Raw genomic sequence first — 24,626 nt, 5'->3', positions numbered from 1 at the left:
TCACTCATAAACACTCCACTCAGCACATCTGAATAGAAGAAGGCAGTCACACTGTACACACACACACACACACACACACACACACACACACACACACACACACACACACAGAATATACACCTCATTCCGTTGCTTTTCTAGCACATGTCGATGCTCTGTTGCTCTGAGTATTAACTGTCATCTTTTTTTTTTTCATTTGTTTTTCCTTGCTCTGCATTTTTCTGTCTTTGCTCAGGGGGAAACACTCACCACTGATTTTCAATTTGTTTTTAACACAGTGCATGATTATTCCCCATACTGCTGGGTAGCGCTACTGACAGCTGTGTGTGTGTGTGTGTGTGTGTGTGTGTGTGTGTGAATGGAAGTGCGTGTGTGCATATTTCTATGTGAACACACATGTGTTGCCTCACATGCCTCTGGGTGTTAGTGCGGTGCGTGGGTGACTCTGTGTCTTTGTGTGTGTGTGTGTGTGTGTGTGTGTGTGTGTGTGTGTGTGTGTGTTTGTTGTTGTGTACATCAGTATGTGGGAAAGAGAGAAATGACTGTTTTGGTGTGCTGTCCTCTTGTGCGAACACGAAAGAAAAGTGTCTTTCAGCACACAGATAACAGCTCAAGCTGACAAAGCTGCTTTCCATGTGGGGTCTAATCCATAGAGACAAACACTCCCTCTCACACACACTCACACACTTTTCTGTAATCCTCACTCGTCTGCAGTCATTCATTGTCTGAGCTTCCATTTTCAGAGATGACACTTCAAAGCTGGTGTAACAACACATTGTCTATATACCCCTGCAAACTGCTCTAAAGGACTTTAAACTCTCATAAGTCTTTGGTCTCTGTGTCTCCACACATGGACAGTGCTCAAAGCCTCTAATCTCACACACTTATGGTGGCCTAATACACTTCATATGTGACACTGTGTGTGGGAGGGGACTGCATGTGCTAAGAGCACAGTCTTTGCAGAAATATCAAGCACAGAGGCTTCACATAATACAACAGAATGGAAAACAATGGAGAAAACTTTTCAGGAAGCCGTGCTGCATCTGACTGACTGGCTAACAGCTCAATCAGTTAATCTACATCACCGTCTGACTCCAAGTCCTTGCAGCTGACAGCTTGCTTCCCCGTTGTTGGCTTGTGATATACAGCAGAGGAGCTTTTCAAAGCTTTTGGCTTTGCAGAAACCTTTTACGCTGTGCCTAGACTGTCCTCGATCCAGGTATATCCAGATTGTGACTGGATCCAGCTGAGATGAACTGCTGTTATCACAGAACACAATGAGTCTAAAATTATTCTGGTTGATCAGAATAATTAAGAAATCGATAATCTGCAGGTCTTAAAATTAAGAATTCATTCTTCAAAAAGCCCCAAAAAAAAATGTGTTAAACAGTCTGAAATTGAATTTGCACAGCCCTTGATATTTTCTCTTCCCTGTTGTAGACATTCACACTAGTTATATCTTTTCTTGTGTGTATGGATGCACACTCTCAGGAGGCGTTATATCTATAAACTACCAATGAGACTGGTGCAGCAAGAGGCCATTCATTCCTTTTTTTTGTGGTGTTTCAGTCACCACAATCAACCCTAAAGCAATCACTGTCAAGTTCACCATCTCATCAGGGGCAAGAGCTGATTTTAACAAAAACTTACATTAACTTATTTTTAAATTGGTTAATCCATCCAACAATTGCCTTATTAAACTTATGTAGATCCAGGCCATGTTAATTGCTTTAATTATACCCAGAATTATTGTTATATATAGCAAGCATAATCGTCCCTACTGTTTTTCCATCATTCTTTGATGAAAAGGGCCTTTCATTTCATTCTGTGTGCTATTGAAAGATCCTTAAATGTGAATCTGCGTTTACAGCTGCTACAGTTAAATGGAAACAGCAGCTGTGCTCATCGGCCGTTGCTTGGTTTTGATCTTATGGCTGTGTTCCACCTGGTCATTGGATCAGTGACTGTTGAGGTCAGATGTGAAGCTAAATCACTTTCTGCCTCAATCACATCACCTCTATTTCTACTGAAACCCACACAAACACACAGTGTCATTTCCGTAAGCACCATAGAGTTTGACTGTTATACACCCCCTGTCACCAGCACTGCTAGCCTGGCGGGGAGCTATTGATTGGCCCTGACAGAACCAATTACATTCAGTGACAGATAGAGACATGCAGCTGTCCAGAGGGAGCAGGCGATACCAGCGCAGGAGCGAGAGAAGCAGAGAGAAAAAGTAAAAGACAAAAGAACATTGAACATAAATTTCCATGTTTTTCTATGAGATGCTTGAACAGATGGGTTTTCTTCACTGTCACGTCTTTCCTTCAAGTATCTCTGTTTTCCAGCTTCTGTCACTTCCTTGTTTGAGGGAGGTTTGCGGTGGGTTTGAAATTCTAAGATATTTGTGCTTATACAATATTTCATTTTCAGTACCGATGCCTGGAGTGTTGTTTTATGTTTCAAGACATGTAAGGATGTTTTTTCTACAACACCCTTTCAATTAACTAAAGCCAAAAATCTCAAGTGTTGAGTGCTGTTTAAAAACAAGCAACCATACCTGAACAAAATACAGTCTAAAACTGGCAAAATTTGGATTGAAATAAGAAAAGTTTCTACCAAAGAACAAGTAAACAAGACTGCGAGAGACTTTTTAATTGCTTGAGCATTGTTGATACAGTTAATCGTACCACAGTCGCATTTTTGTTGGTACAAAAAAGGTATTGAGGTTCGATACTAATCCTAGTTTGAGTGTTGTATTGTACTTTTTATCATCAGAGAACAGAGACTTTGGACAACTCAAACTATCTGCTGTGCATATGTGTGCTCACTTCTGTCATTTTCACCAATATATTGCAAATTCCGTTGTTTCTAACTCCATCATAATGCGAGCAGGCTCGCTTTCATCATGATTTCAAACGCTGACAATAAAATCACAGCGCACCCACCCTCACATTCAACAAACTAGCCTCATGAGCTCAAGATATTTTAAAATTTGTATTTACCGTTTTTGCAGGGTGTATGACTACCAGCGTGTGCCAGCATCCCTGTCTCCCCTGCCTTCCCTGGGACCCAGTCTGGCCAAGCGTTCCCGTTCCTCCTCTTACTCCACCGGGCACAGACGCAGCCGAGACAGAACCCACTCCAAAAGCTCCAGAGCCCACTCCACTAGTTCATCCACAGCCAAGTGTGAGTAATATGAATGCACTAAGTCACAAAAAAAAGGGTTGATTTATACCCTTTTGCGTCACTGGAAGAAAACTCAAATGCTAAATATAAAGCTGGGATCGTCGTATCTTTTGCCTCTCATCCTTTTCATATAAGGCAGTCAAAGTCAAATTATCCTCTTTGTAATTTACTGAAGTCACAGCACGCACTTTTTAGTTCAACAGTCAACAGTTTTAACCTCTTTTTCTCTGTTGCTCCTGCTCTGATGAGACGAGCAATGCAGTGGAAATATTTGTTGTATTCAAACAGCTGTAAGACTAAATCTGAGCCCGAGTGGGAAGTCAGAAACACAAGTAAATTCTGCACAAGCCGCCCAGTTTCTTCATAACATCATAGATGATGGCAACATGTACTAGTTCCAGTATAAAATACTGGAACTAGTCGACTCTGTAAGCATTTTTGAAACACATTGGTTTGTTCGATACCACTTTCATATCTGCACCGAATGGCAAAGAAGACACTAAAGCCAATGGCCAGCTAGCTTAGCTTAGCATAAAGACTGGAAGCAGGGGGAAACATGTAGCCTGTCTTTGTCAAAAAGTAAAGCCAAATCCCTTCTAAAGTGCCACAATTAACACATTACATCTCATTTGTTTAATCTATTGAAGTTTCAGTTTTGTACTGATTAAACAAAATTAAAGCTAACATTTTAATTAGTGACCTTTAGAGGTGCTTGTAGGTGGATTTTGTTCTGTTTAGACAGAGCCAGGCTGCTTCCCCTTGTTTCCAAGTCGGAGGTGTCTCACTGAACTCTCTGCAAAAAAGAATTTCCCTGCATGTCTAACTACTTATTTAAAGCTCTCGCTTAAGAAGTGTTAAGGTTGTGTAATTTCTGAATGCCCATTACGTTCAGCCTCTCTCTCTCTCACTCTCTCTCTCTCTGCAGTGGGCATGGAGGAGTTGCAGGTGATTAAAAAGGAGCTGACTCTGATAAAGACACAGATCGATGGGCTGCTTGACAGTCTTGACAGGATGGACACACAGAGGAACGACCACAAAGGTGAGACACTCATTCACAAAGACAGTGGAGGCAGGTAGGTGTGAGATGGAATGATAGATAATCTATTCACACATCAAGAGCATTTTAAGGCGGACTCTGGCGATATGCTACTTTCTGATTTCTGCTTGATTAGCTCCACCAGTCACAACCCCAATCAAAATGATTCAGGATCTGTGCTGTAGGGAAACTGGGGGATGGGAAAGCACTGCACCAGTAGAGCCACTCCCATCTTACCTGACAAATCAATTATTTCCCTCCAGTCAGGATGTTTTTAAAAAGTTGAATCAGGGCTCATCACACCTGGAGAGCGGGTGTCTTGATTTATGGATGTGGGCCAATTATTGAACATGCTGAACAAACAGTGTGGCTGAAGTGACTGACTGATGAAGCCTCAGAAAACAGACAAATATGAGGCCCTGAGAGGAACATGTCAGTGCACGTGGAAGGAAGAGCCGCTGCTGCCCTCATGTGGACATTCAAACACAGCACAGTGTCTGCACATGGCAACAAGAGCAACAGCCCGGTCACTGAACAGGACAAAGCTTTATTTATTAGCCTTCCTAGGGACATTGGTTTTACTGCGATCTTAATTAAAATGATCATAAACTGAAACACTTTAGCCACTCATTTGAACACTATGCTCTCAGTCGCTGCTACACGAGAATGTAAAAAAACACAGACTTTCACCTTGAACCTTGAATCCATTATGGTAACATGAGGCTGAACATACAAATAGATGGTGTACTAAAAGTAGAATGTGTCCTGTGGCTGCTGTAGTTTAGCTGTGCAGGTGCACTTTTATGAAAGTGTGTGCGCATGTGTGTGTTTGATCTATTTTGAATGACCTTGGCCGATTGATAGCTCTCATCTTCATATTAATTTGTCTCCTGCTCCACTTGATTCCCCTGTCCCTCACTATCCAGCTCTGCTGTCTCTCGCCTTCCTCTCACTATCTCCTCATCTGTCCTTCATCCTGTCACTCCCACTGCCTGTTTTCTGCCTGTCATGCTGAACAAAATGTGTTTTTTGTCTTTGACCCACAGTAAACATGTTGTTTTCTTCACACTCCTGTCCTAAACAAAACTTGACCTGAGCTCTGCACCAAACAGTTTCCCCTGAACTTCATGTGTGTGCACGTGTTCACTCCTGTGTTGTAGGGTCTCCCCTGAGAGAGGACAGTCCAGCTGGCTCACCGTACGCTCTGTCTGCCAGCAGCCCCGAGCACTCCCTCTCCTCCCTCTCTCCTCCCAGCTCCCGCCATCGAATCCACAGGGAGAGCCCTGACCTGAGGGAGCCCGAGGATGACCACCACACGGTAAAGGCACCTGAAGTCTGTGTGCACTTGTTCAGGAATGACTAAAACAAGCATCACTTGCTTTTCAATGCAGCATGATGCTAGTTTCTGGAGATATGGTTGAGACTTTTGACACTGAATGATGCTGCATTTTTTGTTCATTTGTCTTAAAGCAGTCGTTCTACATCTGTCAGGGCCCCATTTTGTGGATCAAAACACATTAATTTGTCTGAAGTTAAAACAATGCTACACAGGAAAATGATGACAATTTCTAATTGTATTTACAAAGAGAAATGTTTTGGCTTTAAAACGAAACAGACAAGATAACCAGATGTTTCAGTTTTGTGAGACGAGCAGACATAAAACTACTCCTGAGACTCTTCTACTGTGAAATCAATTTTCACTGGCACGATAAAATTTCACTTAGTCACTCTGAGCTTGCGGTTTAATGAAATGTCTCTTTGTTTTGTCTGTCGCTGTCTGTTTGTCTGTCCGTCTGTCACAGATGAGCAACCACAGCTCTGACCCTGAGGAGGAAATATGAGAAGATGAGACGGCGTGAATCAAGTGCCAAACATGGAGGAAGAGAACACCAACCACCAAGCCAACACTCATAGCAGAGGCTCAACTGCCCTCCAGCGGGATGTACATATCAGATAACACAATGCATTTAATTGTATCACAGCAGCTCGGTTTCTGTGACCATTCTTTCAAGTAAAACAGAAACATGGACACAGGTGACATGCACACACCAAGTGTGTGCACATGTGATTGAGAAGAATTTTATTATGTTGGACTGAGGGAGTGAGAGGGATTTTATCCACACAGTAATTACAAAGGACACCCAGAAGCAGAGTGGTAAATTAAACTTCCTATAATCCCGCCTTCGCAGTGGGTTTGCATGAACACCAATGTTCCACTATTAATCCAAATGAGACAATAGAGCTCTCTGATTAAAACATGGTGGAAACAGCTTGCAGTTTATCATTTTCAAATTAAAAGCCTTCCACTGAAACAGGCAGCATATGTCAGTGTCAGACTGTACAAACAGTAATAATTTATGTGTAGCTGGAGGTGCTACAACGTTTCCACTGCTTCACTAGTTTCTCCAAACAGCGAAGGGATACGACAATTAAAAGACTTTCTGTTTATGAAGGACACTTAATTAGATAATGTACTAACAGTGTAGAACCAGGAACTTTAATGAAGCCATAAACCCTGTAAACAGCCAACTTACATGTTATTAACATTTTCAGAATGAGGATATAAGTAGAATATTGTGCATGCACTGTAACATGAAAATCTCCTCTGCAGACCTCAAAGCATTTTAAAATCTAAAGAAATCTGCACATTCTCTAATTTGATCCCTTTTGCTGACACTCAGCTCACTTTTTCTCTTTATTGTATACTTCTAAGATATCAGAAATTAGCTATTCAAAGTAAACCTTGAGAGACCTAATAGTCACAGTGATCCAGGAGAGAAACTGCTCCAAAGTATCAGTGCACTGCTTCCCTGAGTGTGACTCTCTCAAACAAATGTCATACAGATGACCTTGTTATGCTCCATAGTGTTATCTCTACTTCAGATGTATGAGAGGAATGTTACAACTCTCTTCCACCATGTATTTGGCACTGTGAGACATGCAAAGGCCCAGGTCAGTGTGTAATATTGTGTATGACTGTAAACTTTACTGTACTTGTTGAACTGTCTGATTTGAATCTTGCTTTAGGACTTCTCATATGTTTTTTAAAGAAAACAACACTGTTGTTATAATTCCTATGGTGTTACATGTTTTTGTTTGCATTCTTAAGATAAACCAAGTGGAAATGCTCATTGTCACAGTAGTAAAAGTATTTTCATATTGAGTATAAATACAGTACACGGGAGTGTGTTTTTATTCTGGAAGACCTGGATAGATGTGGAGGAAAGGAATGAAAGAGAAACAAATGTTTGGGGGAAATAATGTGAAGTGTCATCATTGATAGTTTTAAGCACTTTGAGTAAGCGACTGATGTGAAGTGTATGACTTACACAGTAATACCTTACATACCATAATCCATGCAGAACAGAGGAAACCTGATGAAAATATCTGAAAGTCAGAGTGGACTGCTACATCATATGATCCCTTTGCCTTTAAATCCATAGCATCTCTTTTCCTCGGTGCATTGGACCAAAGGTCAGTCTGACCCTCAGGCACATTTATTATCCACTGTGTGCCTGTTAAGGAGGAAACCACACTGACACAGACCAGACAGACCATAGCAGTTTCCACCTAACATGGCAGCCAGATCAAAAACAGATCAAGAGATGCATTTTCTGCAGACAGGTTTTTAAAGACAAAGATTTAAGAACAATCCTCCCAATCTGCTACTCTTGTCAACAGCACACAGCATCCTGCTGGACTCACAACACTGAAACCTGTGTCAAATCACATGGAAATGTAGATTGGAATAATTAATGTTCATTGTTCAGACCAATGTATTAATGATAGATGAAAAGCTGCTCTAACCTGAGCAAGTTCCCTATTTACCACAGAAGTGTCCTATAGCTCATATTACAGACTTCTTCAACTGTTGTATCTGAACAGGAAAACATGAAAATGAAATTTAGTATAAAGCAGAGGAGGGGAACCTTTCTCTTATCAAGGGCCATTTCAATTTTTATAACATCCTTCAAGGGTCATACTGCTTCTCTTTGGCAAGGCATCTGATGTCAGATGGTAGTGATGATGATGATGATGATGATGATGATGATGATGATGATGATGATGCTACTCGCAGCTGGTTTCCCAGGTTGGGGTCAGTCAGTCTTGAGCAGAACTGAGTCTTTGCAAGCGTCAGTTTAAAAGGAGCTGCTCACAATAGCAGGTCGTTTCTTTGCCGCTCAATGATTTCATGTTGAAGGTTGTCAGTCACATCAGCTGGTTCCACATTAAACCATGTAGCAAATATGTTCAGTTCATTTTGTTTACTTTCATGTCCTGAAACCTCTCACCAAACACCTGAAGGAGTTTTCACACTCAGCAGCGTATTCAGATGTCATAGCGGGCTTTTGTTCTTGGAGAGCAGGAAAATGCTCAGTGCTTCCTCTTTCCAGCTGCACTTGCCACAGCTTTAAATTCACTTCAAATGGTTTCACATTTGAAGCAGAAAACTGAGAAGCTGTCTGGAACTTGAAGTTCAGTTCTGAGAGCTATTTGATAATGTCCATCATGAAGGCCAAATCACAGACACTTGCTATTATTGAGTTTCCACGTCAGGTTTTTCTTCATCTCCATGAATTATTCCAGGCAAACTGACACTTTGGATCAGTTTTACTTTGTCTGGTGTGAGCAGCTCCACAGCAGCAACACGGCACAATCGATGATTTATTTATTTATTTATTTATTTTTGCCCAGCCAAAGGCCCGCGACCCACGAGTTGAGAAACTCTGCTTTACACCACAGTTTGGTGCATTACAATTACATCAAACTACAGCAGTGAACTGAAGGAAGACATGGAGTCTACTGCAACAGTCACCATGTTTGTTTACTGAGCTGTGCTTGTCGTCAACATTTAGTTCCAAAACGTCCATCAAATATTAGACTGAACGTTCGGGCTTGAATATCATTAAAATGAGAGAGGAAGCATCACCGTGTGTCAGTGGATTCATTTGTGTAATTCAAGCAGGAAGTTGTGGGTTGTATGTTTTGGGTTCATGAACTAAGGTCAGAAAATAAACAAGACTTCCTTTCAACTCGACTAATTGTGCTCCTCTGCCTCCACTTCGATCATCCTTTTCCACGAAGTTCAAAGTGTGATAAAAAGGGCTCTTGCATAACCAGTTTTCTGTTGACAAAAAGATAAGCGCGTGTGTACCGACTGTCATACCGAAGAGGAGCGCGTGCAGAATTGCTCAGAGACAATGTGACACTATCCTGATGCCTTTAAATGAACCATAAAATTGCATTTTTGGGTTAAAACTGCTGACCCAGTTTGGATTTTATTTATCAGTGCACATGAGTGCGTACAGACTGCAGCAACTCACGGGTCACATTTTGCCTGGATATAAGGTAAGCACACAACTTTAAAGCATGTATCCTAAATTAGGTCTTTGAATAAACAGGCTAAATGTGAAGTTATGTAGCATTACATATTCAGTATGTCGTATTGTTCCATATATGTCTCGTGTGATTGCTTCAGTATCACATTATCAGTTTGTAGTTTTCCTTCCTTGTTTAGCAGATCACGGCAATGGCAGGCTCACCGAGTCCTCTGACCACCCATGTGCTGAACACTGCAGCGGGCGTCCCTGGCTCCAACATGGCCCTCGGTCTCTTTCGACAAGACCCCTCCAACAATGCCTGGAGTCTGATAACCACTGGGTAAAAAGCTGAGGACAGAGAGGAGTCTGCACGCACTGTCAGAGACTTCGGTGATGTTGGAAAGACGCGAAATGTTGTTAAAACAAACGACGCCTCAGAAATCGCTTCTAAGTGTCTCCTGTTGATTATACTAGAACACTAAGTTTGTTGGGAAAATGTGCTTTTGAATAATTCGGAGAAATTTTTATTTGGAAAAAGATTCTATAACGTGGAGTAGTGCTCTCAAGTTCCGTTCAACCACCAGGGGTCTCCTGTTGACTCTACTACAGCAATTAGTTTGAAAAGATGTTTGTGAAATAATTTGTGAATTTTGATTCGTTTTATAACCAAGAAGTGGACAAGCTATAGTATCACCTTTTACAGATTTTTTTTTCTATTTCGTAAAAAACAGTTAAAAAATTAAGTGTTGTAGTACAAAACAACAGGAGATCATTGACTCTTGAAATGATTTTAGTGACATTGTGTTGTAATAGAGTGAAGTTATTAGTACTTTTCCCAATTAAAAAAAATGCTCAAAATGATGCAAATACCGATTTTCCAAAGACGTCGCTTGTGTTTCAACATGTCGCTCATGAGTTAAGGTGGAATCTGCGATAATCTTTCCAACTTCACCGAGGTACCCAAAGAGGGCAGGGCTGAGGCGAAAGTGAGCAAATCAAGACATAACCAGTAAAGAAACGAACGGGTCTCATACTGCAGACCTCCAATGTACACTTATTCATAACATCAAGGTGTTCTTCATCAGACAAAAATACCTGAGGACGACTCCCATATGTAAAATACCACATATAAAATATGATCACAGGAAAATTTCAAATATTAGCCCAATAATGTATGTTTTTGGTTGTTGGTGTTCAATCCTGTTTTGTCTCATCAGGACCACTAATGAGGATGGACGTTGTCCAGGACTCATCACAAAAGAAATGTTTACATCTGGTGTGTATAAACTTCGTTTTGAGACGGCTCAGTACTGGGAGAGTATGGGAGAGCACTCCTTTTACCCATATGTTGAGGTGAGGAAATGTTATGTGTGGACGTCCTCAGCGAGTACTGCTGCTTCAGCTGTGGCGTTCACATGTTCTTGAAACTGCATGAACCTGTCGTGCTGCTAACACTCAGTGTAACTGATTATCTCTCTCATGTTTGTTGTTTCGTTACAGATTGTCTTCACTATCACTGACCCTGGCCAAAAGTACCACATCCCTCTGCTCCTGAGTCGTTTCTCTTACAGCACCTACAGAGGGAGTTAGAGGACAGTCATCTCAGCACCACAGTAAAGACACCATGGTCCATTTGATGATTCCCTCATTTGAATAATGATGCTATGATCAATATGACTTTTTATTGAAATAAATATTAAACAGAAAAGTTGTTTTATTGTTTTCTTTTGTAAACATGGTTGTGAATCCACAGTAGCATTCACATTTTGTGTAAAGACCATTAAATAAATTATATTACATGTACTCTGTTCTCAAAAAGATCCCACAGTATATTTCTCTATCCTTGGTATGATTAATTATATAGCTATATATGGGTTATAGAGCTAAGCTATATATGCGAAAGTATATGGCTGCAATATAATGAACATTCATTTTAGAAATTTCGACAAATTCATGCATCTTCTGTCCAGAAAGAGTGTGCTCTCAACAACTTCCTGCTATGTGGTCCTTGCCCTGTGCTCGATTGCTTTACCCTTTCGAATCGTTTTTTTTTTCCGGTGTTGATTACACTCCCCTTAGCTCGGTCGGGCCTTACCTCTGATGGGAGTTGAGAGTGCGTTATATTACGTTTCCTCAGTTTTTTTTTTTCATTAATAGATCTATATCACTTTCGTAAACCTAGTCAGACCACGAATTGGAGGCAATTAGGCGGCAAAGAATGGCAGAACTACAGGCAAAGCAAGGGGTAAGGACAAAACATGAGCCGGGAAGCGTGTTTGCGCCCGCCTTATAAGGAGATGCTGAGTTCAGTGTCCTGCTAGCTAGTGTTGCTAAACCAGCCACCGCAACTCAACTTAAGTGTCACTCAGGGGATATACATAGTTCAGCTGTGACAGACACGTTCAGTGTAAATGAACTACGATTCGCTCAGTATTTAGTGAGAAAAATTACAGGTTTAATCAACATTATGTCACTGATACTGCTAGCTTAGTGTTGACTGTACAGCGCACGCCCCTCTGATAATGGCAACGTTAGCTGAGCAAAATTCAGCATCGACTTAAAAAAACTGCAAGGACAACCTTTATTTGCTGTGTATATATGTGTGTGTGTATATACATGCAGTATATATATTCATGTATCTATATATATAATACATGGTTTCAGTACAATCCACCAACCTTTTATCACGATGCAGAGCACCAGCATTCAGTGTCTCACTTATGAAATATTAGAAAGTAGGAACTAAAATCTATAAGATGGAATGGTTAACAAACCATTGCTAAAGTTTTCAGGATAGAAGGTATCCTCGACACCCAGCTACGTCACGTCACGAAAGGACAGTACTTTAATGTGCAAATCTAAATGTATTAAAAGGTAAAAGAGGGGGGAAACTGTGTATTGTGATATCACAAAGATTAAGACATAACTTATCCATATGTACATACATGAATAGTTATTAATATAGCACTGTAGATCATGCTAGTTATCAAATTTGAAGAGACCTGTAGCCGAAAACTCAGGTTTTCATCAAATAGTCAAACTGAACTCTTATCAAGAGAAGCATAGGGAAACATATTATTGACAGTTGTTAAGCTTGTCTGTTAAGCCATTACCAAGCAGTGGGATATTGGCTGGTATGAAATTCTTTTCGTTGTATGAGCTGAAACATCTTCCTGTTCGCTGAATGCAGAAATACAACCTATATGTGATTTTGCTGTCTCATGTTTTCTTTCAGGATGCTTCAAATAATCAGCAAGCAGAGGCCAAACAAAGGTAAGATGTGATAATTCATTTAAAAGCAGATAAGTATATAATGATTAAATTTGACTTATATACAGCACAGTTTCTTTATTTGAACACTGGATGTAATATTAATTTGTCAGTAGAGCTGTGGAACCATGCTAATGTTCTCATTATGGATGCACCAATCCATTTTTTTTCAGTTTCAATCTGATGCTGAATATCTAAAGATACTGAGTACCAATCTGATACCAGTGTTTAATCGATAAGCTGCATGCCTCACTGTGATCATTCTTTTATGTGTAAGGCAGCATCAGCCTTGATTTAAACATTACTCTCCCAACTTTGTTAAACAAAATGTAATAAATAAGAATACATTCGATTCAGCTATTTGAGTCTGAATTGGACCGATATCAGTGTTGAATTGGTGCATCCCTACTTCTGATAGATAGTTTTGACTTCTTTGTGTTGCTCTCAGTCCTTGAGCCAATGGCAACATAACAGTAGCAGGCAGTGCTGACATGGTAATATTTGTATTCACAGAGAAACAGACACGAGGAACTCTATATTGGCCCAAGTTCTCGACCAGTCTGCCCGTGCCAGATGTAAGTGAGCTCTCAGATTCAGTGTTTAGCCTGTTGCATGAGATCCCTTTGGAAATTAATCATGCTGTTGTAGAACCAGATTTATTATTTGAAATATGTATTTGTTTAGCATATGAAATATTCTGTTCAGTCTGGTGGGAGTGTAATACAGGACTTATCTAGGAAGTGTAAGGTTCCTCTCTCTGAGTTTTGAAAAAGTGTCCAGTGCTCCTTTGGTTGTGTTGTGTACATACAAATACCCCTCACATGTGAACACAGGGTGGTAAAATAATGCCTGTCTTTCAGTGAGCAATCTTGCTTTGGTGAAGCCGGAGAAGGCCAAAGAGGTTGAAAACTATCTCATTCATATGGCTGGTTTTGGAAAGTTAGGAGGAAAGGTAAGAAAATGTATCCCTGGTGCTTGAAGCACTAACAGTGTTGATGTTCTTCCACATGGCAGCAGTGCAATGAATTGATTTTCTCTTTGTTAGATTTCTGAGTCAGGCTTGATCGAGATTCTAGAAAAAGTCAGTCAGCAGACGCAAAAGAAGACAACTGTCACAGTAAGTTCCTCTGATATGTCACCTATGTTTGATCAATCATTGCTCACTTGTCCACCTTACATCATTTGTGCTCTGTCAGTTCAACAGACGGAGGGTGATGGACTCAGATGATGAGGATGACTAGTCATTTTAAACCCAAGTCCTGGAGTGAGCCAAGAAGTCGGGAGAGGATATGCTTTACTGGGACTCTGATAGCATATTTGACTAGCCAAATTATGGGATGCCACACACTTTCTGCTGTGTGTCTCTGGAAACTTCATACCAAGAGAGTTGAATCTGCGGCATAAGTGGCAGGGAGGAGAACACACACAGTGTCAAATAGGGTGTTCTTTTACCACACATGTGTGCTGCTTGTGTTGTACCCCTGACTACTCATGGCACTGTTTGACTCCTCTGCTCCTTCTCAGTGGTTACCCTATTTTCCTTGTTTCCACCGTTGATGACTTCAATTGTTCAAACACAAGAAGCTAGATAAAATACCCCTGGTCCATTTTATCTAGACGGTTTTGTGAATACAATCCATTGGTCTCTATTCGGGGCCAGCATCCCATTAGTCTTGGATGTTGCACTTGGATATTTTCTTTTTGGTGACATGTCTCTGAAAGGTTTACATAAAGATTAAAAAGCCTTAAACTCAAAAGTTTTTCAAGTGAAATCTTTTTAAAAGTATCAGTTATTATGTGAGTGTGTGTTCAACCCTTTTGAAAAGGATTCCATTTTATGTTTCTCCACAAATTATGTTTTGAAGCTTTGCAGCATCATCACACAGTATCCTCACTGCCATGCAAAGAGCTGACTTACCTTTATGGATGATTCACTTTTTTTTTCTGAACCAACAATCTCATGTTTTGGATTTCATTTCAGAAATGAGTTATCAGCTTCCCAAATGTATCCAGCTACATTTGAAATAAAAAGCATGATGGAGAAGCATGATCTTATTATTTATGCCTTCATACTGATGGCAGCCATGGCCAGTACTTATGTACATCCCATTCCAGACTAATTGGTGGAGGCATACAAATGTGAGATGGTATTTCTAGTTATTCATCAGAAATGCTCTGTATGAAGTTAATAACAATATTGATAATAAGCTGGCTTTGTTTCCACAATCAACATATATTAACGAGTGACAGTCAAATACCAAAGGACATATTGTTGCCTTGAATTAGTTAACTCCAGTCAGCAGGGCTTTACAGCCTGCATTCATTTTTACAAACGCAATAATTTAGTCATACTTCTAACATTTGTCATGTAAACCTTATCATTGTTTGTTTCTGCATCACCAAGTGGAGCAAGAGGGACTTCTAATTCTACAAGAAGAGGAGTAGCTGCCTGAAACGGTCACCATGGTGTTTCCCTACACACAGTTTATGTGGAAGGAGTTTTCCGATCTTTAAGTAAAACTAACAAAACCACAATGTTAATGTTCCATGACAAAAGTACTTTCAACAACATGAACTTCAGGTATCAAATGTACACTAGTTTTGCAGATACAGTGGCCCCTGTCACACTATTGTATTATTACTACTAAAGCATTAAGCAATTTTTATGTTATAATTGGTGATCAGATGTGGTTCGTATAATTAGTATAGCTGTCAAATGAATGCAGTAGAGCAAAAAGTGCAATTTGCTCTTGCAGTAACAATTAGTAGTCTAAAATGGACATAGTCGTGTGTAATTGCCTCAAAATTGTACTGAAGTACAGGACTTGGGCGCCTGCTTTCCAACACTTACAATATTTTTTTTTGTTATGTGTACTTATCGTACTGCAGCTTTCGAATTACGGTTACATTTTTTTCAGTCTTTACCTCCACTTTTTTTCCCTAAATTTTACAGTCATCACTTCCTTTCCCCGAGTTGTCGTATGGATTTTATATCATCCGTATACATTTCGTTTGGATTTGGTGTGGGATGATCTCTATCCTTGCCCCATTTTCGCACGAGCGTGGTCAGATGATCTCTCATTGGCTATTCGCACTGCTTAATCAAAGTGTCTCGGCTCTGATTGGCGGTGGGGTTAGCCACATGTTCAATACCAGCCAATCGAGAGAGACCTCGAGGAAACGCTACAGAAAGGTTGAGTAGTGTTAGCCAAACGGTGAGTGTTGAGCTGGAGAGGGAGTTTGTGCATCGTATTTCAGATTATTCCGGTAGTTTCATCAATACAAACATTGGTTTCCTTATCCAGCAGAGTCTGAGGACAGTATGGAGAAGCCAAACGTAGTTACATGCACCGCTCCTGTGAACATAGCTGTCATTAAATACTGTAAGTATCACCTCGACTTCTTCTTAGCCATGTGGAAGTTAACGTCAGTCACCTGTCAGGTCTGTAGCTTTGGCACTTAAAGAAAGCTAAATCATGTCTAATCGCCAGTTCATGTGTTTCATGTGTGGTGGCTCATGTGTCGTGTCTCTCTGGCATTAAATGAGTGTATTTAGCGCCGAGCATGTTCATACTGTGTCACTGTATCGACCTGATAATACCTCAGCTATGCGCTGTGTGTAAACGCACTTTTCAGGGGGGAAGAGAAATGAAGAATTAATTCTACCCATAAACTCATCTTTGAGCGTCACGTTGCACCAAGGCCAGGTATGTAAGTAAACTGCATTTTCATCGGTCAGACTGTGAATGTTGTGTCTGTAGGAGAGCAGTCAGCTTTTCAAAGTGTTGTTGCTCCTGTCCTGTCCGGAGCTGCTACAGCTGTGTTTTCCTGTCATCATATAAAGACTCTATAAATAAAAGTGCTTGTCATGGCGTGTTGGTGTTGGTAGTTTCAGTTTGGATGGTCAGCCTTGAAAGATTTATATTCATTCATGCTATCCCATGCATTGTAAACACCGTTTGTAAACCATGCACAAATGGATAGCAAAGCTGCCATTAGAACAGGGCTGCCCAGAGTTCATAATCTCAGCACGATGGGCAGACTTGCACTTTGCAGAAAGTCTGTCAGTTAAGTGAACTTGGGATCCTAAAACCATTTTGCATCTTAAAAACACAATACAGTACAATAGGTGTTTGCTTTTGCCCAGTGGCCCACCACTGAGTTTCAGTTTTGACCTTCCAAGTTTGGGCATCCCTTCGTTAGACGAAAGTATGTCTGTGAAAAAAGAGTTTATTTTACAAATGCAATAGAAAAATTCCGAGGTAGTACAAATACCTGATTGTAATTGTAGAAAATATAGACCTTGCTGTTGAATTGTGTCTGGATGATGGTTAGCATAAGCGGTGTCATATATGATGTGCAGATATCTTCAGGCTAAAGTTTTCAATTTGGGCATTATATTAATGATAAGGTGTGTCTTGTCTTCTTTATTCTGTGAAGTTGAAAACAACTACAACAGTTGCAACCAGCAGATCATTTCAGGAAGATCGGATATGGCTCAATGGCAAAGAGGAGGACATAACCCATCCAAGACTACAGTCCTGTCTGAGAGAGAGTGAGTCATGTCTGCTTTATTTTTCCTCTTGAAAAGAACAGAAAGTGCAAAGAACTGAGAGAGAGTGCAGGCCACTATGTCATTTCTTTTGTCTGTGTTCTGTATTTAGTTCGACGATTAGCGAGGAAGAGACGTAATGACGGGGACCCTGCTTTGGATTCAACTAGTTTGTCTCACAAAGTCCACATTTGCTCGGTTAACAATTTCCCCACTGCTGCCGGTCTCGCCTCCTCAGCTGCTGGATTCGCCTGTCTAGGTGTGTGTGTGTGTGTGTGTGAGAGAGCCACAGAGGTTTGTTTCAGAGCATGACTGAAATTACTCGAATGACTCCAGAGGACCAATTTTGTTGAAACCGCTTCTTTTCAGCTTAGAATGCAAACTTCAAACTATGTTATGTTGCCTGTTTGTGCTCATTCTTCTATCACATATTTGATACATTTCCTTTGTATCCAGCCTCCTCTCCTCTTACCCCCTATTTCAACCCTGTGTTGCAGTTTACACTCTGGCCCGGGTGTTCGGTGTAGAGGGGGAGTTGTCCGGCATTGCACGGCAGGGCTCAGGCAGTGCCTGCCGGAGCATGTATGGAGGGTTCGTCCAGTGGATCATGGGACAGAAAGATGATGGCAAGGACAGTCTGGCCCAGCAGGTGGAGCCAGAGACTCACTGGCCTGAGCTCAGAATCCTTGTGCTTGTGGTGGGTCAGTTGTGTCTCTAAGAGAGAGACTGACAGAATGATGTGATTGTGTCATGTCTTGCCACATTTGTGCACTGTTGTAAAGGTCACGTACTTCATTTCTTACTTCTATAAAAGCTGATTTTTTTTTGTGTAACACATAGAGGAAGCAGCATGACACAAAATGCACGCTTAATTGAAAATACTAAAAAAAAAAAAAAAAAAAAAAAACATCTATCAAGTGTAATTAATGCATTTTGTCACAGGTCAGTGCTGAGAGGAAGCCTGTGGGCAGCACCTCTGGGATGCAAACCAGTGTGCAAACAAGCTGTCTGTTAAAGGTACTACACTAAATGCACTAACTGTGTACTCATTACTGTTGGAGGTTGTGTATTTAGACAGCATTTAAAGATAACTAATTACCCACAAGAGGGTCTATGCTAATTTTTTCTGTGTGTGTGTGTGTTGTGTGTGTGTATGTAGCACCGGGCTGAGTCTGTGGTCCCGGGCCGGATGAGAGAGATGATTAAAGCGGTCCGAAGAAAGGACTTTGCTGCATTTGCTGAACTCACGATGAAGGACAGCAACCAGTTCCATGCCACCTGCCTTGACACGTACCCTCCCATCTTCTACCTCAACCGTGTGTCTCAACAGGTTATCAGTTTGGTGCATCGGTATAACAAACACTATGGGGAGACAAGGGTGAGCAACAATACACTTCTGTTTCTGAGAAAGAGCAGAAAAATGTCTGTGTAGCAGTAGGACTGAATCATTAACCTGAAATGTTATCCAGATCACAGGAGCTGCGATTTTTTGATAAAGGTCAAATGTGTCACAACATACCATTAAAAATGAAGCGCTGTGATGCTATAGAGATGCTTGTTTGGCACAGACCCTGCACAAGTCACATCATCTTCGTTTTTATGTATGTTTTCAGTGCTAAATGAAATGAAATACTATAGAATGGAAACATGGCTTCTTCTTTTCTTGGGTTAGACACTTGCATCAGGTCATGCAGCTGAATTTCTGAGATGGTGTAATGAAGATGTGAAACTGGGCTGGTTTTCAAATAGAGGAAGAGAAAAACTCTCCCTCTTTCTGGGACGGTCACAGTCTGTTTGTTTCCCTCTAGGTGGCATACACATTTGATGCAGGACCCAACGCTGTGATCTTCACTCTACAGCAACATGTTCCTGAGTTTGTTCAGGTGGTTCGTCATTTCTTCCCCCCAGAGACCAACGGAGGACAGTGAGTTGACAGTTATCAGACTTACTTAGCTTCAATGTGAAGTCTTCTACAAAATACTGCCTATATATAAGCTCATTCATTTATCTAAAAATATAATATCTATACACTGCCTAAGTACACAATGACAGATGGGTGTTTGTTAGCTCCAAATGAGCTGTTTTACAGTGTTGTTTATTAAGGTGTGTCTTTCAGCCTCTCTGAGTGAGTCATTTGGTGTTTTGTCATTCTGCAGGTTTATTAGGGGTCTTCCAGTCAACGGTGTTGCTCTTTCTGAGGAACTGAAACAGGCTATTGGTCTAGAGTCCACGCCAAAGGGACTAAGCTACATAATTAGTACCAAGGTACACACACACACAAACACACACACACACACACACACACACACACACACACACACAGATATAGTCACTCTAGCTCAGTTCTTTTATCTGTTTAAACAGCAACTGAAAATCAATGTCATCTGTTTTTGATTTCTGTGTCTTGGTGTGTTTGTCTTAAGGCTGCATAATGTACAATAGAAAGTTGTAATTTATCAGTTATCAGGTCAAGTGGATATGACCACATTTCCTGTTATGAAACATTGTGTTGCATGACTTCAGTGGAAAATTGTGGTGCATGTTGTATTAAGTTTATCAGTTAATCGAGTAATTGATCTGTGAATGATTTATTCAACAGCAGTGTTTATTAACGTATTACTGGAACAAGCTTTAAAATCAGATGCATTTTTAGATGTTAAGACAGACACACTCACAGGGGACAAGTCTGTTCTTTGGTGTAAGTCAGCAACATATCCTTTTCTTGTTTGTGTTCAAGGCTGGACCAGGCCCTTGTGTTGTGGAGGATCAGCATCTACTTGGATCTGATGGCTTGCCCAAGAAAACTGATTGATGCCCTGCAACCCTGAACAGATGAAGTTCCACCACTGAGCAATAATAAAGCAGAGATCAGATTAGCATTAATCATATGTAACTAGGTTTCTACAAATCACATCAACAACAGGCATCTTCCTCACCACCATGGATGCTCACATGTCTTTAATTATCAGATGTTACTGGGGTTTCTCATCTCATAATCACTCATATTCTTGTGTGTTCTTGTATATCTCTCTGCATGTCTCCGTATCTACAGGTAGATACTGTTTTAGAGGTATTTGAACAGATAGCTTTGCTCAAGAGTACTGCCAGTGTGCCTTTGAGCAATGCACTGAAACATAAATGCAGTTCACCTCTGTGGCTGACCTTGTGCTCTCTGACCTCTCTGAGCTTGGGCCCACAAGGCTTTGAATTGCCATGTGTGTCGAGGTGTTTAAGGAGGATGGTGTTATAATTTCTGTCACTTGAATGATGTTGTCATTTTTATCCTGTGAAAACATCATTTCAGACCTGGAGTACATACTTTACTTATGTCCGTTTTATTCTGTGACATTAAATAAAATATATTTTAGTCAATAAAATAACTTCTTCTTTTGTCTTCACTCTGAACATACTTATTTGTATGTTCAGGGTGACATATTTAGCATAGCAAGCACTAAAAAAAAATGTGCTATAAAAAAATAAAAACAAGTCATGACTTCATGGAAATAAGCGGACGTGTTTGCAGTGGCTGGTACATGGAGTCCATACAGAGTGACTTAGGCGGAAAAACGATCCAGACCTGGAATGTAAACGCGTCTCACAGCACCTGTCCTGAGAGTTTGAGTGTTCTGCCCCACCGGAAATGACGACAGAACAAGCCCCGCCCCTGAGCCTGCTCATCGACACACCTCGCGCCTCGTAAATAAATATATTCGCTTCCTTGTGAAGATCATCCGAAGGTGTGCGTCTCAGAGTGGAGCGTTGCAGCCGTGCGCAGAGGGCCTGTCCAGGTGAACGCGATGGGGAAAATAGAGTGGGCGATGTGGGCCAACGAGCAGGCTCTGGCCTCAGGACTCAGTGAGTGTGCAAAGTTTTTCTGAAGGGACTCTTCGTTCAGTTTCATTAATTAATCAGAACTGACTGCCTGATTGACAAACAGGAGCAGGTTAATACAGCTGAAATGTTTTCACAGGAAATCATGTTTTTTGTGTGTTTGTTTGTTTTTTAGCTGCCTTCTCCAGTTTATGGCTTGAGTAAATGCTACTTATTAATTTATTATTTCAATCAACTGCCTGCTTTAATGATAAACACGTCAAAAACAAGCAATAAGTAAGAAACTGAATTTCAGAGTCAAGTCTTTTCTCTTTGAGTGCACTCGTAAAAGGTATTTTGTGTAAGTTTAAAATCTTCCTGTTTCCTCATTTCAGTTCTGCTCACTGGAGGCATTGTGGGGGTGGCGGGACAGTTCAGGGGCTGGCAGTTTGCTGCTTATGCAGTGTATCCTTTATACTCTGCATACACTAAAACAACAAGACGTGACCCTTAAGTTGTCTCTTTCTGAAAATGTTCAGTATCTAGTTATCTAGAGTCCCTCTTCTACCATGAATATGAAATTTACCAGAGCTAAAGTCTGTGCAGAAGAAAATTCAAGTCAGTTTCATCCACTACCTGTAGTTACTTTATCAGTTTATCATTTGAATCATTTTCTGTTGTATTAAGGCTTCAACCAATGTATAATTCTCAATGGTTTGCATACATGAATCAGATCATATTTTTAAAGCCCAGCATGGTAGAAGTAGTTTTTCCCACCTTTTGCCTTCTTTCTTGCCTTATTGTTCATGTATTCTCCTTCATATCAGAAGTAACAGCCATCAGTCCAGCCATCATTTTCTTCACTTACTGGACCTGCTCATCGTTACAGATGTTTATTTTGATTTGCTTTGAATGTCCTTCCGTAGTTATCATGTAACTTAGTGAAACTTTTAAGATGAAACAGCCTTGACAGATAACCAGTGCTGCTGGGGTGTTTGTGTGTCTGCTTGAATATCCCAGAGGCAAGAGGTCTAAGGGCACAGGTGTAGAGAGAACGTAAGTGATGCCATTTATATATATATATGTGTGTGTGTGTGTGTGTGTGTGTGTGTGTGTATATATATACATACATACACACACACACACGTGCTGTACTTTGATGAACAGGTTCTGTGATGAGTGCCACTGAGGCTCACTCCAATCTCTTGCTTTTCCCTCAGGGGCCAGTACTGCTTCACTGTGTGTGTAAAAGCCTTTGGGCCGCTGACAAGGAACTACTATGTCAGAGCTTTTTTACATGCTGCGTGAGTCCATTATACTGTATGATCCACTTTCCTTTGCTGGACAGCATTCCTGTCATTCACAGTCAGACTTCTCAACAAAGACTTGTCATTAGTCTTTTGTGCTCAGAATCCCTGTTTGTCTTTCATAGAATCTGTGTACCTGGAGGTTTTATGCTCGCTACTGTCCTTGGATGTGTCTGCCTCGGCATTGCTAGCCTCATCTACCTTGTGGTAAGTTGGTAGCACATAAATCACAAGTATAGCAGGTAATACTTTCAACCTTGATAAGGTGAAGAAGGAAGTGGCCGGTTCAAGGAAACAAGGAAATGGTGACAAGGAAGAGATTGTTTCATTACTGGTACCTCTGTTGTGACATGACCCTGCAGTTATGAAATCTGGCCAGACAGGGGTGGGGCTTGACAATCACACTAGCCAGCCATTACTGATGTTGACTTTGCCATTGTCTTGCTTTGTAGGCAGCTATCCGAGGTGAACAGTGGGAGCCTATTCTTCCAGTGAAGGAGATCCGAAAGCCAGTCGGAGAGAGCATCAAGAATCCTCCTCAGAATCCACCACCAAGACCTCCTGGAGAGGGGCGCAGGAAACAGGCAGATCTGGAGAGCGCAGCCTACGATAACCCCTTACCTGTCACTGACAACTAGTAATCCGTTCAGTGCCCCATCCTCTGTCTGCCTGAGATCCCTGATCAGTTAAACCCATCAGAACGAGTCACAGTGGAGCGGCACCAGATTCTGGGATCCCAAACAAATGAATAGTTTTCTGAAGTTTAATGAAGCTTGTGACTGAACTACATGTTGGGTCCACACCTTCATACCTCAACCTGTAGAGGAATATCTTGAAAACAGAGAAAGTGTGTTTTTTTTTTTTTTTTTGGTTTTGTTTTTTAGCAAGAACTGAGAGTTTAAGAAGGCAGGCTAAAGTGAGTGTCATATTTTACTTTTGAACACAAAAACTTATCAGAGGGGTTTCATGTAAATGCTGTAGCTGCTAAGTGAAAATCACAAACAGATATTGTCAAGTCAAATGACTGTTGGTGATGTTGGTATTTTTACCGCTGTTATAAATGTAAAAGTGTTAAAAAATATAAAGCCGGTACCTGTCTTCTGCTCCAACCACCGTGTATTTTCAGCTGTGTTGCATTAACTGCATTGTCTTTCCATGCATAGCTCTTACCATATATTGTATTATGTATTTACACTTTGTTCTTAACCCCTGTGTGTTTGTGTATCTGAGTCAACTGATCAATAGTGTAGGAGTAGATAGCACAGTTTACTCGCATTCAATTGACATGTTGGCACATATGTATGCAGCTGATATTATCCATTTCTGTACTTCGATGTCTTGTAAATAAATCCCCTGTGCCCCTGAATCATGATCTGTTTAGGGTTTATACTTTCATACATCTTATTGACCAGCTTCCTCTGCAAAATTATTTTAAGTGATGACATTTGCAACTTCCTTCTTTTGCAAACACTGAATTTCAAGACATCAGAATTTCCCTTTCTCCCCTCCAATATTTCTCACCCTGTTGTTTTGCAGTCCTTTGTTTTCTTATGAAGGAAACAAAAAAAAAATAAGCAGTACATCTGATGGAACTGCTGGTTGTCAGACAAGTTCTCCAAGTTGGTGTCATTCTTTTCTCGTGTCTCAAGGTTTTCTTTTTGTCATTAAGCAGCTGGAGTCTGCGGAAACAGAGGTACAGTGATACTTCCTCATTTTAGTTTGTGGGGCATGTGAGACACAGCGCCAATGTACAGTTCCTATTGGATTAACAGTAATGAATACAGTCAAACAAAATACAATTATTAAATTATTATTGAATTAATACACAGTACTTAAATTATTACACTTAATGCAATCTAATGAATAGTTCTAAGTTAAATTCCTGCAGTGTCTTTGTTTTTTACCTGTAATATTGAAATGCTTCCTGGTTTTTTCAGGCAGCCTTACTCAGGTTAATGCTGCCACCTCCTGCAAAATGAGAGAACCACAAACTGGATTTGGACCATTGTCTATTGCATTAACTTTTTAGGCAAGGTGACGCAAAACAAGTCAATTTACACAGCACATTCATACATCAAGGCTGTTCGAATTGAAAAATAATAGATTCATAAAAGAATTTCCCTATTTTACAATATCAAGTG

The 24,626-nt window shown here is 40.6% G+C and overlaps 5 protein-coding genes across 9 annotated transcripts in view; all 5 read left to right on the top strand.

Annotated features, from left to right (window-relative positions):
* Nucleotides 1-7,399, top strand: part of LOC143318763 (uncharacterized) — a 35,461-nt gene extending 28,062 nt beyond the window's left edge. For both annotated transcript variants that reach the window (XM_076727246.1, XM_076727255.1), the window contains 4 exons: nucleotides 3,017-3,189; nucleotides 4,115-4,228; nucleotides 5,386-5,543; nucleotides 6,028-7,399. In XM_076727246.1, coding sequence (XP_076583361.1) covers nucleotides 3,017-3,189; nucleotides 4,115-4,228; nucleotides 5,386-5,543; nucleotides 6,028-6,066 — 484 coding nt within the window. In that variant the 3' untranslated portion in view covers nucleotides 6,067-7,399. The remainder of the gene's footprint in view (nucleotides 1-3,016; nucleotides 3,190-4,114; nucleotides 4,229-5,385; nucleotides 5,544-6,027) is intronic.
* A 1,943-nt stretch (nucleotides 7,400-9,342) lies between these two features.
* Nucleotides 9,343-11,244, top strand: uraha (urate (5-hydroxyiso-) hydrolase a). Of its 3 annotated transcripts, none has more exons than XM_076738460.1 (4): nucleotides 9,343-9,574; nucleotides 9,747-9,886; nucleotides 10,764-10,899; nucleotides 11,047-11,244. In XM_076738460.1, exons 1-4 carry the CDS (start codon nucleotides 9,521-9,523, stop codon nucleotides 11,134-11,136), a joined length of 420 nt encoding a protein of 139 aa, XP_076594575.1. In that variant the 5' UTR covers nucleotides 9,343-9,520; the 3' UTR covers nucleotides 11,137-11,244. The 3 variants fall into 3 exon arrangements, with proteins under 3 accessions (XP_076594575.1, XP_076594566.1, XP_076594583.1); XM_076738451.1 differs by having other exon boundaries at nucleotides 9,744-9,886; nucleotides 11,047-11,195; XM_076738468.1 differs by having other exon boundaries at nucleotides 9,726-9,886; nucleotides 11,047-11,195.
* A 340-nt stretch (nucleotides 11,245-11,584) lies between these two features.
* On the top strand, nucleotides 11,585-14,860 carry pdcd5 (programmed cell death 5). The gene is made up of 6 exons (XM_076737582.1): nucleotides 11,585-11,791; nucleotides 12,782-12,819; nucleotides 13,330-13,391; nucleotides 13,677-13,768; nucleotides 13,862-13,933; nucleotides 14,013-14,860. Exons 1-6 carry the CDS (start codon nucleotides 11,765-11,767, stop codon nucleotides 14,055-14,057), a joined length of 336 nt encoding a protein of 111 aa, XP_076593697.1. The 5' UTR covers nucleotides 11,585-11,764; the 3' UTR covers nucleotides 14,058-14,860.
* Nucleotides 14,861-16,003: 1,143 nt separating this feature from the next.
* mvda (mevalonate (diphospho) decarboxylase a) lies at nucleotides 16,004-20,740 on the top strand. 2 transcript variants are annotated; one of them, XM_076727286.1, is made up of 10 exons: nucleotides 16,004-16,199; nucleotides 16,453-16,523; nucleotides 17,257-17,371; nucleotides 17,481-17,627; nucleotides 17,866-18,065; nucleotides 18,311-18,385; nucleotides 18,528-18,746; nucleotides 19,177-19,292; nucleotides 19,525-19,633; nucleotides 20,106-20,740. In XM_076727286.1, exons 1-10 carry the CDS (start codon nucleotides 16,139-16,141, stop codon nucleotides 20,178-20,180), a joined length of 1,188 nt encoding a protein of 395 aa, XP_076583401.1. In that variant the 5' UTR covers nucleotides 16,004-16,138; the 3' UTR covers nucleotides 20,181-20,740. The 2 variants fall into 2 exon arrangements, with proteins under 2 accessions (XP_076583401.1, XP_076583410.1); XM_076727295.1 differs by lacking the exon at nucleotides 17,481-17,627 and having other exon boundaries at nucleotides 16,021-16,199; nucleotides 20,106-20,738.
* Nucleotides 20,741-21,082: 342 nt separating this feature from the next.
* On the top strand, nucleotides 21,083-23,851 carry cyba (cytochrome b-245, alpha polypeptide). Its single transcript, XM_076727223.1, has 6 exons — nucleotides 21,083-21,223; nucleotides 21,574-21,643; nucleotides 22,160-22,234; nucleotides 22,399-22,482; nucleotides 22,611-22,692; nucleotides 22,938-23,851. Exons 1-6 carry the CDS (start codon nucleotides 21,166-21,168, stop codon nucleotides 23,121-23,123), a joined length of 555 nt encoding a protein of 184 aa, XP_076583338.1. The 5' UTR covers nucleotides 21,083-21,165; the 3' UTR covers nucleotides 23,124-23,851.
* Nucleotides 23,852-24,626: the final 775 nt, after the last annotated feature.

Source organism: Chaetodon auriga, chromosome 1 (assembly GCF_051107435.1).
Source record: "Chaetodon auriga isolate fChaAug3 chromosome 1, fChaAug3.hap1, whole genome shotgun sequence".
In the NCBI taxonomy this organism is placed as follows: Eukaryota; Metazoa; Chordata; class Actinopteri; order Chaetodontiformes; family Chaetodontidae; genus Chaetodon; species Chaetodon auriga.
This window is presented reverse-complemented; position numbering and strand designations above follow the sequence as displayed.

Bases quoted from the DNA above. Each gene is read 5' to 3' on its own strand.
- uraha (XM_076738451.1), top strand. From the start codon at position 9,521: ATGAGTGCGTACAGACTGCAGCAACTCACGGGTCACATTTTGCCTGGA. The intron at 9,887-10,763 runs GTAAAAAGCTGA...TTGTCTCATCAG, and splicing joins TGGAGTCTGATAACCACTGG to GACCACTAATGAGGATGGAC. The intron at 10,900-11,046 runs GTGAGGAAATGT...GTTTCGTTACAG, and splicing joins CCTTTTACCCATATGTTGAG to ATTGTCTTCACTATCACTGA.
- pdcd5 (XM_076737582.1), top strand. From the start codon at position 11,765: ATGGCAGAACTACAGGCAAAGCAAGGG. The intron at 12,820-13,329 runs GTAAGATGTGAT...TTGTATTCACAG, and splicing joins CAAGCAGAGGCCAAACAAAG to AGAAACAGACACGAGGAACT. The intron at 13,934-14,012 runs GTAAGTTCCTCT...GTGCTCTGTCAG, and splicing joins AAAAGAAGACAACTGTCACA to TTCAACAGACGGAGGGTGAT.
- mvda (XM_076727286.1), top strand. From the start codon at position 16,139: ATGGAGAAGCCAAACGTAGTTACATGCACCGCTCCTGTGAACATAGCT. The intron at 17,628-17,865 runs GTGTGTGTGTGT...CCTGTGTTGCAG, and splicing joins TGCTGGATTCGCCTGTCTAG to TTTACACTCTGGCCCGGGTG. The intron at 18,066-18,310 runs GTGGGTCAGTTG...ATTTTGTCACAG, and splicing joins TCAGAATCCTTGTGCTTGTG to GTCAGTGCTGAGAGGAAGCC.
- cyba (XM_076727223.1), top strand. From the start codon at position 21,166: ATGGGGAAAATAGAGTGGGCGATGTGGGCCAACGAGCAGGCTCTGGCC. The intron at 21,644-22,159 runs GTATCCTTTATA...ACAGATAACCAG, and splicing joins CAGTTTGCTGCTTATGCAGT to TGCTGCTGGGGTGTTTGTGT. The intron at 22,483-22,610 runs GTGAGTCCATTA...TGTCTTTCATAG, and splicing joins AGAGCTTTTTTACATGCTGC to AATCTGTGTACCTGGAGGTT.